Here is a 13756-nt window from a genome sequence, read left to right on the forward strand (position 1 = left end):
ACCTCCATGTGCAACCCATTCTCTGCACAAGAACCAGGAAGCGAAGGGCAATCATACATTTGATACAGTGACCTAATAAAGATGACATAAAGTTGAAGGTAGATCGAAAGAAAAGACAGTTGTTATGTTGGAAGTTGGAACAGCAACAACAGTTTTCATATTTAAGATCTCATTTATATAGCTTCAATCATCATTAGATAAAATTCAGTAACTGTGTAATTCTGAACTCCAAAAATGCATAATAATAAATTATATTTCAACATTTGATTTCGTGTTTGATGATTTCGAATTCTCTGTTCTCCATATTAAACATTTGTCCTTGAGTTATAAAACATCAAATGAAGGCAATCATGCTAATGGGATCATTCAAATTCCGTAAAAGAATACCATGGCATTTGACAGTTTCTGTCTTTAACTTTTTGTCGAGGTAGGACAGCAATGAACATGAAATGGAACAAATGATATTTTTCTTTTACTTTTCCAAATGGGTCCCACAATCAGTCACAGAAATCACGTGCTCACACGTGCAGGCAGTAATATCTCCCTCCAATTTTCTTAAAAATATAGAAACGGTTTTCTAGATTTAATGCAAAAAAACCCATAATTACCATCACCATTTTCCCTTGTCCCTCTTTTGCCGCTTTTACAGGGAGGGCATACTCTCTCTGAAATTACAGATCCAAAGCTTTCCACTTTCTTGGATTCTCTCACTCTCTACTTTTCCAAGAAAATTCAGCTTCGAATTTCCCAGGAAAATAGAACTTTACTTCTCTACTCTATATTTCTCTTCTTCTATGCAAGAAAATCCCCCCTTCATTCCTAGGATTGCCTTCTTGTCAAGAAATCAGTTGTATTTTCTTGATTCTAAGAAAATCCAGTTTTTTTTTTTATTCTTAAAAAAAGGTTCTTTTTTTAATCAATGGTATCAAGCTAGTTCCTTTTTTTTCCTTGAATCCAAGCAAAGCCCAGAATTTGTTTGTTGATATTCTTTATTGAAAAAGCTTCCTTTTTTTTTTTTTTTTTGCTTTTGTTTTTCAATGGCTTCAAGGGAAGTGTCAACAATGATAAAACAAGGCTTTATTTCAGACCCAACACTCTCTTTATCTTTCTCTCCATCAAGAACAACTTCAACAACAACAACACTCTCAAGACTCTATTCTCCTTCCTCTTCTCCTCCTCCTCCTCCAACTGAGTCAACTCGCCCGAGTCAAAACCCCACCCTCTTCGAAATGATGTCAGAGGAGCATCTCCGTGACTCAAAAACCATCGAAGAATCTCGCAAAAAGACTCAAACCCGAGTTGCTAAACTCCTCACCGAACTCAAAATCTGTAGCTGTAACAATTGGGGGCTGGGATCAGGTGATGTAAGGCTCACTGTAGTCTCTAGAGATGGCTATAGAGTTTCAATGGATGTGCACAGAAGAGTTTTGATTGAGAAAAGTAGGTTCTTCGAGGAGAAGTTGAGTCAAAGCAGAGAGAACGGGGTTTCTCATACAGTGGAAATCAGTGAATGTGATGACGTGGAGGTTTATGTGGAAACTGTGGTTTTGATGTACTATGATGATCTGAAGAAGAGGTTGATTGGTGAAAATGTTAACAAAGTCTTAGCTTTGCTTAAGGTATAATTTTTTTTAATTCTAATTAATTTTGCTCTCATTGTAAGTGTTTACTTCGTGTTTGTTTGACTTTTTTTTTTTAAATAAAGGAATCATATTTGAGAACCTCCATGAATGTTAACAGGAAGGATCTATAGTATAGATCAAATGTTTACTGTATTATTTGTTGATTGCTTTATTTATCCAAACGTTTATGAGTCTGTTTAGTTTGATTTTAGTTCATGTAAATTTCTTTGACATTTTGCCTGCTGCTTAAGGTTTTATGAATCTATGGTAGATGAGTTGTTTTCACCAAGGTCAAATGCAATGGTTTTTACTTACGTTTGACACTGGAAAACTTTTATCACTGACCGGTTTGAAACGGATGTCTGTTTTTTGGCCAAACATTTCCTTCCAATTGAAGCAAAAAAGAATTATATATAAAAAGAACTTTGTGATTTGTATATTTTCATTGTTTGTCATTTGCCTAACCGGACATGTTTTGATGTTAAATTTTGTTGTTTGTCTGTCTGGAATCGACTCAAATGTAGCTTGTACTTTTACCTTGTTTGCAGCAAACATCTTTTTTCCTCCTCTAGAAGCATGATGATTGACATCATATACTTAAAGATTGTTGTTTGTTTTTTCTTGGAGAGCCGGTAAAAGAAGGTTTAAAGTAAATTAAATTTGAGTCTACATTCTCCAATCCGTCCATTTTGCATGATAACTCAAAAGTTTCTTTCCTTATAACTTAATCCACATCCCAGAGAGGCTTTTTGATTAACCAAATATTGACTGCAAAAGATTCTTTGTTTTGGCTATATCTGCGTTGCCTGTATCACCATTTATGTGCAACTCAATCTTTTTCATTTTTGCTTTTCTTCTTATTTCTGTTGTAGTGAAGCATTTGTAATATTAGTGTTTGTTGTAGGTTTCTGCGGCAATAATGTTTGATGCAGGAATTAGTTCTTGCTTGGAGTATTTGGAAGCTGTCCCCTGGTCTGAGGATGAAGAGGAAAAAGTTCTATCTCATCTCAGCCAACTTGAGCTTCACGGTTCAATTGCTGAAGTTCTTCAGAGAGTATCATCTGGACCATCTACGTCTGCAAGAGCAGACGACATCTTCTTGAAACTACTTAGTGGTGTTCTTCAAGCCAAGGATGATAAAGCGCGTCGAGAAATGAAAACTCTTATTTCACGGTTACTTAGCGAAGATTCATTTGAAGATGACAATCGGTTAGATGTCTCTAAAGATACCCTTTATCATCTCTGTCACAGATGTCTTAGTTCTCTTGTTCTCTGCTTATCTGAAGCTACAGGAATGGACGGTAGTAGACGAGATCGAGGAGTTTTAATGGCTGAAATAGCTCGAGAAGCTGACAATTTGCAGTGGATTGTTGATATTCTGATTGACAAAAGAATGGCAAATGACTTTGTGAAATTGTGGGCAGATCAGAGGGAACTTGCAGAACTTCATTCAAAGATTCCCACTATGTACCGCCATGAAATCAGCAGAATTACTGCTCAACTATGTATTGCAATAGGGAGAGGAAACATCTTGGTGCCAAGAGACTGCCGGTTCTCTCTACTGTCGACATGGTTGGAAGCTCTTTATGAAGATTTTGGATGGATGAGAAGGGCATCTAGATCTGTAGATAAGAAACTAGTGGAGGATGGACTCAGCCAGGCAATTCTTACCCTATCTTTGGGGCAACAACAGGTTATTTTGCTCAATTGGTTTGATCGATTTCTCAATAAAGGGGATGACTGTCCCAATATCCAGAGAGCATTTGAAGTTTGGTGGAGAAGAGCTTTCATCAGACAGTACACTGGTGTGCAGGATAGTTCCCAGTTGCAAATAACCCTCTGCAACTATCCAACCTGAAAGGTCTACCATTAAAGAGTTAAAAGCAAAATGTGTATAATATAATAATAAATTGACATTCTTTTGCAATTTTGTCGGCGCATCTCCATTCCTTTGTTTTCCATCAGACTACATGGAAGTTTTTGTTCTTTTTGAAACTACCATCTTCCACTGCTGGTACCAGAGAACAGTGGTGTGGAAATTAAAACATTGACTCATAAAAATTGTGAAATGCCATATCTTTTTATATCACTTGAAGCCACCATTTGAATGTGAGTTTGAAGCATGTAATTTTAACGAAAAACATGCAGATAAGCGTAACAGGGCAGAAACGATTGAATTAAATTATAGGAAACAGACGTCAAATCCTGATGCAAGTTCAATCTTTTTTAGTTTGAGCATGTACAAAAAAGGGCTTGAATAAATTGAAAGCTTTGGCCCAAAAAGACAAAGCTGATAAAAATCGTTACCAAATATATAACAAAAGTTCATCAAAAACATTTCCAAAATTACCAAAAAATATATAAAAAAATTTCAAAAATAAAACAAAGATTATAAAAAATATTACAAGGGTTCTGAGAAATATTATAACGGTTTTCAAATTATCAAAATTAGTGAAATACTAAAAAATTATAAAAAAATTACTACACTGAGCTATACAAAATATAAAGATATCGTAGACTCTGTTTGTGTTGTGAGAAAATGTTTTTTATTTCATTTTTTAGAAAATAATTTTTATATTTTAAAAATATATATTTGATAAATAAAAATAAAAATTATTTTTTAAAATGTAAAAATAAAGAAATAAATAAAATATTCAATAATACTATTAATGATATTTAATTATAAATATAATATATTTATTAATTAATAATATTAAAAAGTATTCAAATACAATAACTTACAAAACGTAAAAAAAATTATACATCATTTGTTTTATCAATTAAAAATATATATTTTTTATTTTTATTTTTTAAAAGTTTAATTTTATTTTCACTTATGTTTTTTATTTTTTAAAAAAATAAAAATAAAAAATAATTATATATTCTAAAACGAAACATTATTTTAATTTCTCATTTTTCTAAGAGAAATTAAAATTAAATATTTTATTATACTTGTTTTTTTACTTTTAAACAAATTCACTCATCTGCGTTCTTTCTCAAATGGATGATTAATTTTTTATTTTTTTCTTTTTAACTCTTATATTAATAATAATAATTTATTATTTTAATGTTTCACCTATTCATTAAACAAGTCACAACAATGAGAGACAGTAACATTTCTCCTTTAAATGGAGATCCTAATTCATTACTATGAATTCTTTTTACTTTACTAAATGCAAAGAATTATTTTACCTTTTTTTTTCCCCCAAACTTAATTATTTTACTTTACTAAATGCAAGTAATTCTTTTCAAAAATAGGAGCATATATATATATATATATATATATATTGATTCGCCCGCGAACCCCCAAAACCCTAGAGCATAAAATCGATTCAACGTTAAACCCTAGGGATATCAATTCTCCGAATATTCCTAACCCTAATGAAGACGGTGACGGGTAAAATCCTGTCTTCAACTGCAATTTCCGTCTCCAGCGCAGCCAAAATCATCTCCAACTTTGCGGCTACAGATAACGGCGCGTCGCAAGCGGTCAGCGCATACCTTCGACGCTCCTCCGCCTCATTCAGCGAGCTCAAACAGTTGCATAGAGAGCTCCGAAAGCCGTCGAAATCGGATCGCAAGCACAAGAAGTCCAAGTCCGAGACCACTGTAGAAGGTGCCGGTGAATCGAGTCTGGAACCGAGTGTAGTCAACTGGACTCGTGGAGCTGCGGAGCTGAGTCAAGAGGCGAGTCACGGGTATGGGCATAGAGAGAGAAAGAAGCTTAAGAACAAAAACAAGAAAGAGAAGGGTGAGGTGATTAATTTTGGGGATGAGGGCAAAATAGTGACTGAAGATGGAGAGAGCAAGAGGAAGAAGGAGAAGAATGAGGGCAACTTTGGGAAAGATGAGGGCAAAATGTTAATTGAGCAGAGTGAGGGAAAGAAGCATAAGAATAAGGAGAAAGGTGGAGAAAAGATTGAAAAATTACAGGAAAATGGGGTGAATATTGAGAAGGGTGAAATGAGAAATCAAGAAGAAAGGGAAGGGGAGAAGAATAAGAAGAAGAAAAGGAAGAGTAGAGAGATTGAGGATGGAATTGAAAATAACTCTTCTTCAGAGCTACGGAAGAAGAAGAAGAAGAAGATTGAAAATGAAGTTGATAAGTGATTGATTTAGGGTATTTTAGCAATTCTGCTTGTTGTTTTGGATGGCAGATTGAAGGAGGCACTCCTTAGCTCCACAGTTAAAATGCCTAATCATTTTTGGGTACTCTTTCCATTGTAATGTTGAGGAAATATGTTTGTTTCTAATTTATAATGAATGAAATCTATTGATGGTTAATCTTGGCATTTCCGGTTCTAGGTTTTTTGGCCTTTGGTTGTAGTTGTCTTTCGAATTTCTATCAGGTGAAAGATGCATTTGGCATATGCACGATTATTAACAAAGTAGGAACCGGCTTTGATGCATGCTTTATAGAAGGTATATTATGCACTCATGGTCTTAGTTGAAAATACAATTGATAAAGATGCTGTTTTAGGATGATCAGTTTCAATGCTTGCAAATTGCAATTAGGAAATGGCTTTTTTATGGTTTTTGGGCATGTTAATGGAGTTCCAAATCCTCGTAGCTGTGGTAGTCTAGAAGTTCAGAATAAAAATCTATTTCACCAAGTATACTGCTGCTTGAGTTATGGTACTGGTTTGATGATTCACTCTGCAATTTCAAACTCACATTATGCATAACACAGGTGAATGACATGAAATCTCTTTTAGCTTTTCCTTTTATCTTCTGATCTAGCTGGTTTGACTAATATTCTAGACTTTCTTTCTACTCTTGCTTATTTCATTTTGAGGTGTAACCAATGTAGTCGATGGCCATACTTTTGGCAGCCTTATATATTTCATTTCAAGGTCTGGTAGCATATCCTGAAAATTGGACACTAATTGATTACTATGGCAACAATCTCAAATATATTAGAAATTGGGATAATGAATTATTAGGAATAGTGGTTAGTAGTTTCTCCATGTCATTTGGTATAGATTCTTAGGTATATTGAGTGATTTGCAAAGGCTTCAAGGAGTTTAGGCGAAGGAAAATACTGAAAATCATTTGTTTCAGAACAGAAACAAATCGTTTGTTTTGGATATATAAAGCTTTTTTACTTATCCAAAAAAAAAAAAAAGAAAAATCATTTTTTTTCTGCGATGTGTTTCTTCTCCTAAACCATTTTGAGAACCCAAGCTGCTTAAAACTTGCCTTAGATCGAATTTTGTATTTGTTGGGTGTGGCAAAAACAAAACATGTATGTTGCCTTGAATTTGGAGTCACTAATATATGTTTATGGTTGTTTTAAGTTATCTGCAATCCTTGGGGCTTCAAACTGTGACAAAACTTATGCCGCTGTTGGATATCTCTTCTTCTGGCTTGATAAGATCTGCCTATCTGATGACTTGCAGATTCTTGTGAAAAAGTACATTTGCTAAAGCTGAAATAGCAGCGGCATGCAAAAGCTTATAACAAGCATATTTTGCAAGTGAATTTCAATCACTCTTAGCTGGAAAAGCAAGCAACACCACAACAACAAACTCTGTTTACTTGACAAATGCTTGAAGTATAACGCACCAAAAGTAATTTATAGGTCAGGGACTGCTGAAAGCCACGGTGATTGTTTAAATGTTGGTACCTGAAGTATGTAGTGTCTGTTACATCACAGTCATACTGCTGTTCTTGATGATAAATGTTGGTATTCTTCGGAGCTGTAATGGTGCTCTCTTGTCTAGTTGTGCGGTATCAAGAAATATTTTATGGGGAATATTTTATGTCAACTTTTGGTTCTTGAGACTTAGATTGGCTTGTATACCACTTCCATACTGATTGATTTATCTAGGAAGCAAATAATTGCTCAGTTTAATTTAGAAGAAGTCCAGTGGTTCGATATATTGCTTTGGGTTCTGTTGGCTCTCTCAAAAAGCTTTCTCAGGGATGTTGGTGGTGAGAAGGTGGACTTTCATTTTGATTATGTAGCCTTTGTTTTCATTAACTTTTAATGCCAGATCATTTGAAGCTTTTAGAAATTTCCCTTACCACCTCACTAGTCATAGAGATATCATCTGATATACATATAACTAATTTCGAATACATTGTTTTATTCATGTCCAACTCTAAACAGGGCAACAAAACTATGTGTGAGATCATTTTCATTTGGCCAACAAGGTTTGTGAGCTCTTCTCATAGTGGAAACCATCTTTCTTGGAGTCATCCGCTGACCAAACAAATATGCCATGAAGTTTGCCGTCAGACTTCAGCCTGCGACAAGCCTCAAAGAATCCATTTTCAGGAGACAAACCTCCGCTTCCATCAGTACCGAAGCTTACTAGGACCTTACCACCTCTGTAGTTAGAGTTCTGTTCATCAAAGTATTGCAGAAATTGAGAAATAGTTGTACTATTATCATAGGCATAAAACTGAAAGTTGACATAGTCTATGAGATGCCCATACTTCCTCCACAAGGCCAAGTAATGCGGTTGCACGGAGTCATCATTATAAGGTGCTATTGATGCAAACGACACCACCCCGTTTTGTTTTAGGAACAAAAGAAGCTGTCCAATGCACTCAGCAAATGTGTCAGGATCTGCATGGAAGTGTTCATAGTCGATATCTATCCCATCCAAATGATACTGTTTTGATATCTCTGTTAGGGAATGAAAGGCATTTCTAACCCAGGAATTGATTGTTTTAGGACTGAAGAATACATGCTTATCATTTATTGTATCGCCCCCAAGACTCATAGCTACCTTGACATTCGGATGACGGGTTTTGATAGAGGAAACATGAGAAGCGCTGAGGTTTTCTCTATCCCAGTAAACCCTGAAATCACCATTGGTGGAGGAAGGATGGGAAGAAGAGTTTGTGTAGTCAATAGCGAAGGAGAGGATAAAGTGAAAATCTACTTCTTGATTGATGGGTACATCTGAAAAGGTAACACCTTTTCCCTCTGCTCCTATATATTCTCGAAAGAGTTTTGAGTTAGCTGCTACTCCAGGATTTGAGGAAAATAGAGCGATGAAAATTTGAAGAACAAGAGGAACAGCAAGCATAGATGAATTCATGGCTGTAGCAGTTTTTAAGTTTCAGTAGGAGGTTTCAAGAGAGGAATTTATAAGGGACGATCATAGAGTCCTAATTATTATCTACAAAGAAGATATTTGTTCTTGTGTAGTTGTCTGGTTTCATTAGAAAGCATAATAGCCGGTACATTTTTTTATGCATATTTACCAATTGCATATTATTGAAAAACAATTCTATATTAAATCCAAAAGTTTTAAATTTACAAAACTATAGAATATATTATCTTGTTACTCTATACAAAAGTTAATACAATAATAATGAGATATAATTTCAAGCCTACGGTGAATTTTATAAGTTTCATTTTATTCTTTGTTATTATTCATTTTTTTCTTCTAAAATAAGAAGACAAATAATGTTTTTAGATACAATAGTAAATAATTATTTTATGAAATTATATGTGTTAGAAAAATTACCATTATAATTAAATAATTTTAATATAAATCAAGAAAAGAAATTAATAAGAAAAAAAAAAGAAAAATCAAACCAGTAATATGTAATTTTGGACAAAACAATATTTATTGAAGGTTTCCAGACAAGATTTCATTTGCAAGTAAAGTTAATAATTTTAAATAAATAAAAAAAAATTATTTTATGTGAAAATATATTTAAAAATATATCACATTTCACATTATTATCCAATGTTGTTATTAATGATCAAATTGTATAAAATAAAAAATTTATAACCATATATATAAAATAAAATATAAATATAAAACCCTTTAAGATATTTATTTTTATTAATTTTAATGATACTAATGTAAGTAAATTACATAAAAATTTATTAAAATATCTATACTAAATTAAGTTTTTGGAGAATCAATTGAGTCAATTGATCTCACTACTTTGCATGTGGCTACGCCATTGGGCAGAGATTGAGATTAGTTGACATTCAGATTCAGATTTAATCTCTATTTCATGTGAAACAAGTCGAGTATTCTGGTTTTGGCTTTACTTCACATTGATACATTTTTTTAGTATTTCTTTAATGAATGGACACTAAGAGGGTTTGGTGACACTTGACAGTCTTCTAATGAACAATGTAAAGACGAGGTAGGAACTGGGGAGCAATGCATTGCCCCCAAGGACGGCAACGGAGCAACTACCAAGACCCAAGGAACAAGACCGCTTTGAACATGCCGTTTTTTTGGGGATGAAAAATATTTATAATACGACATAGTCAAAGAACCCATGTCAATCAATGCTGGTTAAGAAAACATTGTAGTTGCTGAACTTTGAATAAAACAAGAAGATTCACATTCCTGGACAAAGATCCAATTCCGAACTCTAAACTCCAAAACTTTCAAACTGAACCAACCAAAGCTGTTGTTTCTTTTGTCTACGGTTTCGTGATTTGTTCGTAAAATGTTTTAATTTTAATGATTAAAATTTAAAATTTAAAATTTAAATTTTAAATGAAAAAAAAAAACAATGCTGTCGTTACTTTCAAGTAGTGGAAGGGGAAACTAATCCAGAAACAAAATTTATTAGAAAATCAAATCTATGGGTTATAACTTGCAAGCCATTATAAAAACTAATCAACTTGATAATTTAAAAAAGTCAACTGCAGAAAATTCATTATCTGATATATTATTGAACCTCATTCATTGACATATTGAATCTGAATGTTACAAAAATTTTCCCACACCATTGTTTCTCTCCCCAGTGAATCAACTTCAAGAATTATTCAGAATTGTCCGGCCAATGACAAAAGGGCCCAAAAGAAATAAAAAATAGGTTTAAAAGGGAAAAAAAAATAGCAAGGCAAGTTCTGTCTGAGGCATTCCTTAACACTTGGGAAGATCTGCTGGGGGTGGAAGCAACTTCTGATTGGGTAGATTTCCATCCAAGACCATCCAAGCCATCTTCAAGCCCCAGCTTGTATAGACTTCCAGGTGGCAATGCATGAAGCATACCCCTGTTGACACGTGTCTCTAATCAGCTCAAAACATAAGCAAAAATAGAGTACTACTAAAAAAATACAACTATGCTGTTATTTCTACCCACCTTGACTGTCTGCTAGAAAACGAATTGCTACCCAACCTCCTGATGGCACACGAACAGTGTTCCTTTCAACAGGGTCAATAAGATTAAAGTTTTTAGGGTCCTTTTTTGGATCAAAATTTTCAAAACCTTGGCCAACAACAAAGAAATTGAAGCCATGCAAGTGAAGAGGGTGGCTTTCAGCTCCAAGTATGCTTGTGTCTTGCATGACTAGCACTACGCTAGCGTTAAAAAGGAAGCACTACTAGCTTAGTTCCATTCCTCACCATAGTGTTATTAGGTGGAATGCCTGCATAATTAAATGGAAGTATTGGATCACTTGGAAAATCATTGACCATTTGATTGACCAAAGAAATGAGCCTGGACTAGTGCTGTTGTAGGCATTGCAAAAGAAACATTATTGACTGAAGCTGCAAACATGGTTCCATTAGGTCCCTGGCAGGTTTGGTTCTGCTGACATGGGCTTGTTCGTAGGCCGATTGTGAAGAAAAGCTGCTTATCAACCTTTTGGGGCACATTGGCAGGGAGTTGTTTATTAGCCAAGCTACGGAGTTTAGTTGCAAAATTTGTTGCAAAGGAAGCGTCATTTAGAGCAGGTAAAATTGGTTTAAACAGAGAAAGTTTCTTCATTGAGATCTTGAATGTAAGCTTTTGGGTGGTAATTAATATTCTAAAATGCCAGCAACAGTTGAATTATCAAAGGTGCCTTGCCCTGTCACATGTGGTCTATCAGTCAGGAAAAATGTGCCATTTGGATATCTTGGTTTGGTCTTAAGATGCACATTTGTGTCTGGCCAGGTGCAATAAGAATTGTTTCAGTCTCAAAGGGTTTAACATAAACAGCATCAGCTTCAACCACTGTAAGAGTATGGTTTTCTATGCTGAAGAAGAGCTCATCGTTGAGAGCTGCATTGATTAGAAGGAGGTATGTCTTGCCTGGCTTCACCTTAAGCTTGAATATATCTATCAAGAATTATTAGTTCCCAGTTCAGCTAAATAGCTCTGTCAGTTTATAATATTTACAATCTTTTTCATACCTTTGCCAGAGCAGTTGTAGAGTGGTCCTTTGAGTCCATTGATGGTGTAACTGTATAAGTATCAGAGACATTCGGTCCTCCACCTGTCTGAAGAGCCTGTCTAATAACCGCTTCAGGATCAGCATTGAACCATTCTCCTGCAGTTTAATCATCATCCATGGTGATTTATGTCAACAAAAGTAAGGTCACTTAAAGAAGCAAATAGATGTAGCTTTAAATCAGCTCATTCAGAGTTTATTAACAAAAATTATGGGAACTTCCTTGTAAGGTTTGGCAAAGGGGTAAGGAACACCATGTTTAGAAAGAATGATTAGGGGACCGTGTACAGTTTCTCTTAACCATGATATATGGGCATGCCAGAAGAGAGTACACCTTTGGCTTACAATTGTGAAGTTGTACACATAACTTTGGCCTGTTTGTATGGGACATTGAGTCACATATGCCAGTCCATCTGCCCATCCAGTTTGAAGCTGTCGAATGCCATGCCTATTTCAAAAAACAATGATAGTAACTTGCAATTCAGAAAACTAATTAGAGCATAAAAAATGTTTGTTCTAAGTGAAGAACTTATCTACCAATGAACAGAGATGTTGTTCTGCACATGGTTAACCACTTTTATCAAGAGCCGGTCGCCTTCCCTTGCCACAATGCGAGGACCAGGAAACTGCCCATTTACTGATACGATGCTCTTGGTGTGGCACAAACGTGTCACATTTTGCAACTTGATCTACAAAATTTAACAAATTAATATTAACAAAAAACATTGTAGAAAAAAAAAAAAGAAAGGAAAGAGACCTCCCTTTTTTTTCACTGTCCAATGATTTAGGCACCAATGTAATGTTGAACAATGACACTTACATCAAACTTGTAATGCCTGGTGATCCTAGCTACAGGCTCTGGAAAGAGACTCAACGTGACAAATGTGAAGAGAAAGACACCCACAAATGGTGTTGATTTATGAGAAGCAGCCATGTATTATCTTTTTTTTTCCCTTTAGAGCAGCCTAAGAGAATTCAGATCTGCAAATACGTATATTGATCAGAGCTCAGAATGTAGAATGTATATATAGGAGTAAGGGACTGGAGTTTGGTTGGTTAGAATTCGCTTAGTTTAAAGATTACAAAAAAAAAAAAAATGAGTACAGATTCGATAGCTACTTTGATATGGCCAGTTGTTAGAACAACTTTAGGGTGTTGTCAAAGATAATCAATTCCTTTGGTCTCCTTTCTTTTCAAGTCAAACCTTGGCTTTATGCAAAAATCAGATAATCCTACATTTACATATGTTCTTTCATATCTGGTTCCCATGATAGACGTAGTTTTGAGCTTGTTTCATGCTTCTCTAACTTTGTTTTTGGCAAAACCGAATCAATGTTTGGCATCAACAGAAGAAGAAATTACTGTCATTATATTTGGCACCAGGATATCTTTGCGGCTGCTTCTTGTTCACGGCACTATCGACAACATCATAGCAAAAGCAAACCCACCATCCGTTAAAAGTGCTAACCAATACCAACTCTTGAAAGATCAAAGCCTAACTTCTGATATATAGAAGTTTTTATATGATAGAATTCTTTGCTGGTAAATTTCAAGTATCTGTAATTCATTTAAGTTAAATATGATATTTAATCAAGCATGTTAGTGTAATATCCACATGTAAAATCAGTGAAAATATATATTATGCTTTATGATGAAGAAAAACATAGTTCACTCGAAGGATTTCTGTCATGCAGTCATTTTTAAAATAGGCTGTAGTTTCAGTTTGTTTTCCATAATTTTTTAATATAGAACAGGTCATATATGAATCACAGGGAAACCTCAATCGACGCAACTTGACCTCAAGCATAGAAATCAACAGACAAAGCTTATGTATAAAGGGATAAATTTTGAAAATAGTTTGATTAGATTTAGTACTAATTGGAGGAGTTTGAAATTTGATTGAAAAATTTTGAACACAAAAGAAAAAGGGAAATTGATTGAAACTCTTTTTTCCTCTTGCTTAAACTACTCGTCAAGACGACCTCCC

General features: G+C 34.5%; 2 protein-coding genes and 2 pseudogenes across 3 annotated transcripts; 2 read left to right on the forward strand and 2 right to left on the reverse strand.

Annotated features, from left to right (window-relative positions):
* Positions 1-584: 584 nt before the first annotated feature.
* LOC111285206 (BTB/POZ domain-containing protein) lies at positions 585-3711 on the forward strand. The gene is made up of 2 exons (XM_022874522.2): positions 585-1619; positions 2527-3711. The coding sequence occupies exons 1-2, from the start codon at positions 1038-1040 to the stop codon at positions 3478-3480; spliced, it is 1536 nt and encodes a 511-aa protein (XP_022730257.1). The 5' UTR covers positions 585-1037; the 3' UTR covers positions 3481-3711.
* A 1172-nt stretch (positions 3712-4883) lies between these two features.
* Positions 4884-5914, forward strand: LOC111286592 (uncharacterized). The gene has a single exon (XM_022876630.2). The coding sequence runs from the start codon at positions 5004-5006 to the stop codon at positions 5730-5732; it is 729 nt and encodes a 242-aa protein (XP_022732365.2). The 5' UTR covers positions 4884-5003; the 3' UTR covers positions 5733-5914.
* A 146-nt stretch (positions 5915-6060) lies between these two features.
* LOC111286591 (chitinase 2 pseudogene) lies at positions 6061-8923 on the reverse strand (annotated as a pseudogene).
* A 1341-nt stretch (positions 8924-10264) lies between these two features.
* Positions 10265-12743, reverse strand: LOC111285316 (laccase-17-like; annotated as a pseudogene). Its single transcript, XR_016342698.1, has 6 exons — positions 12590-12743; positions 12307-12458; positions 11974-12217; positions 11732-11869; positions 10698-11657; positions 10265-10608 (listed from the first exon to the last, which is right to left on the reverse strand). The product of XR_016342698.1 is annotated as a laccase-17-like (transcript).
* Positions 12744-13756: the final 1013 nt, after the last annotated feature.

Source organism: Durio zibethinus, chromosome 6 (genome assembly GCF_047325235.1).
Source record: "Durio zibethinus cultivar Kanyao isolate XHJ-2024 chromosome 6, ASM4732523v1, whole genome shotgun sequence".
Taxonomy (NCBI): domain Eukaryota; kingdom Viridiplantae; phylum Streptophyta; class Magnoliopsida; order Malvales; family Malvaceae; genus Durio; species Durio zibethinus.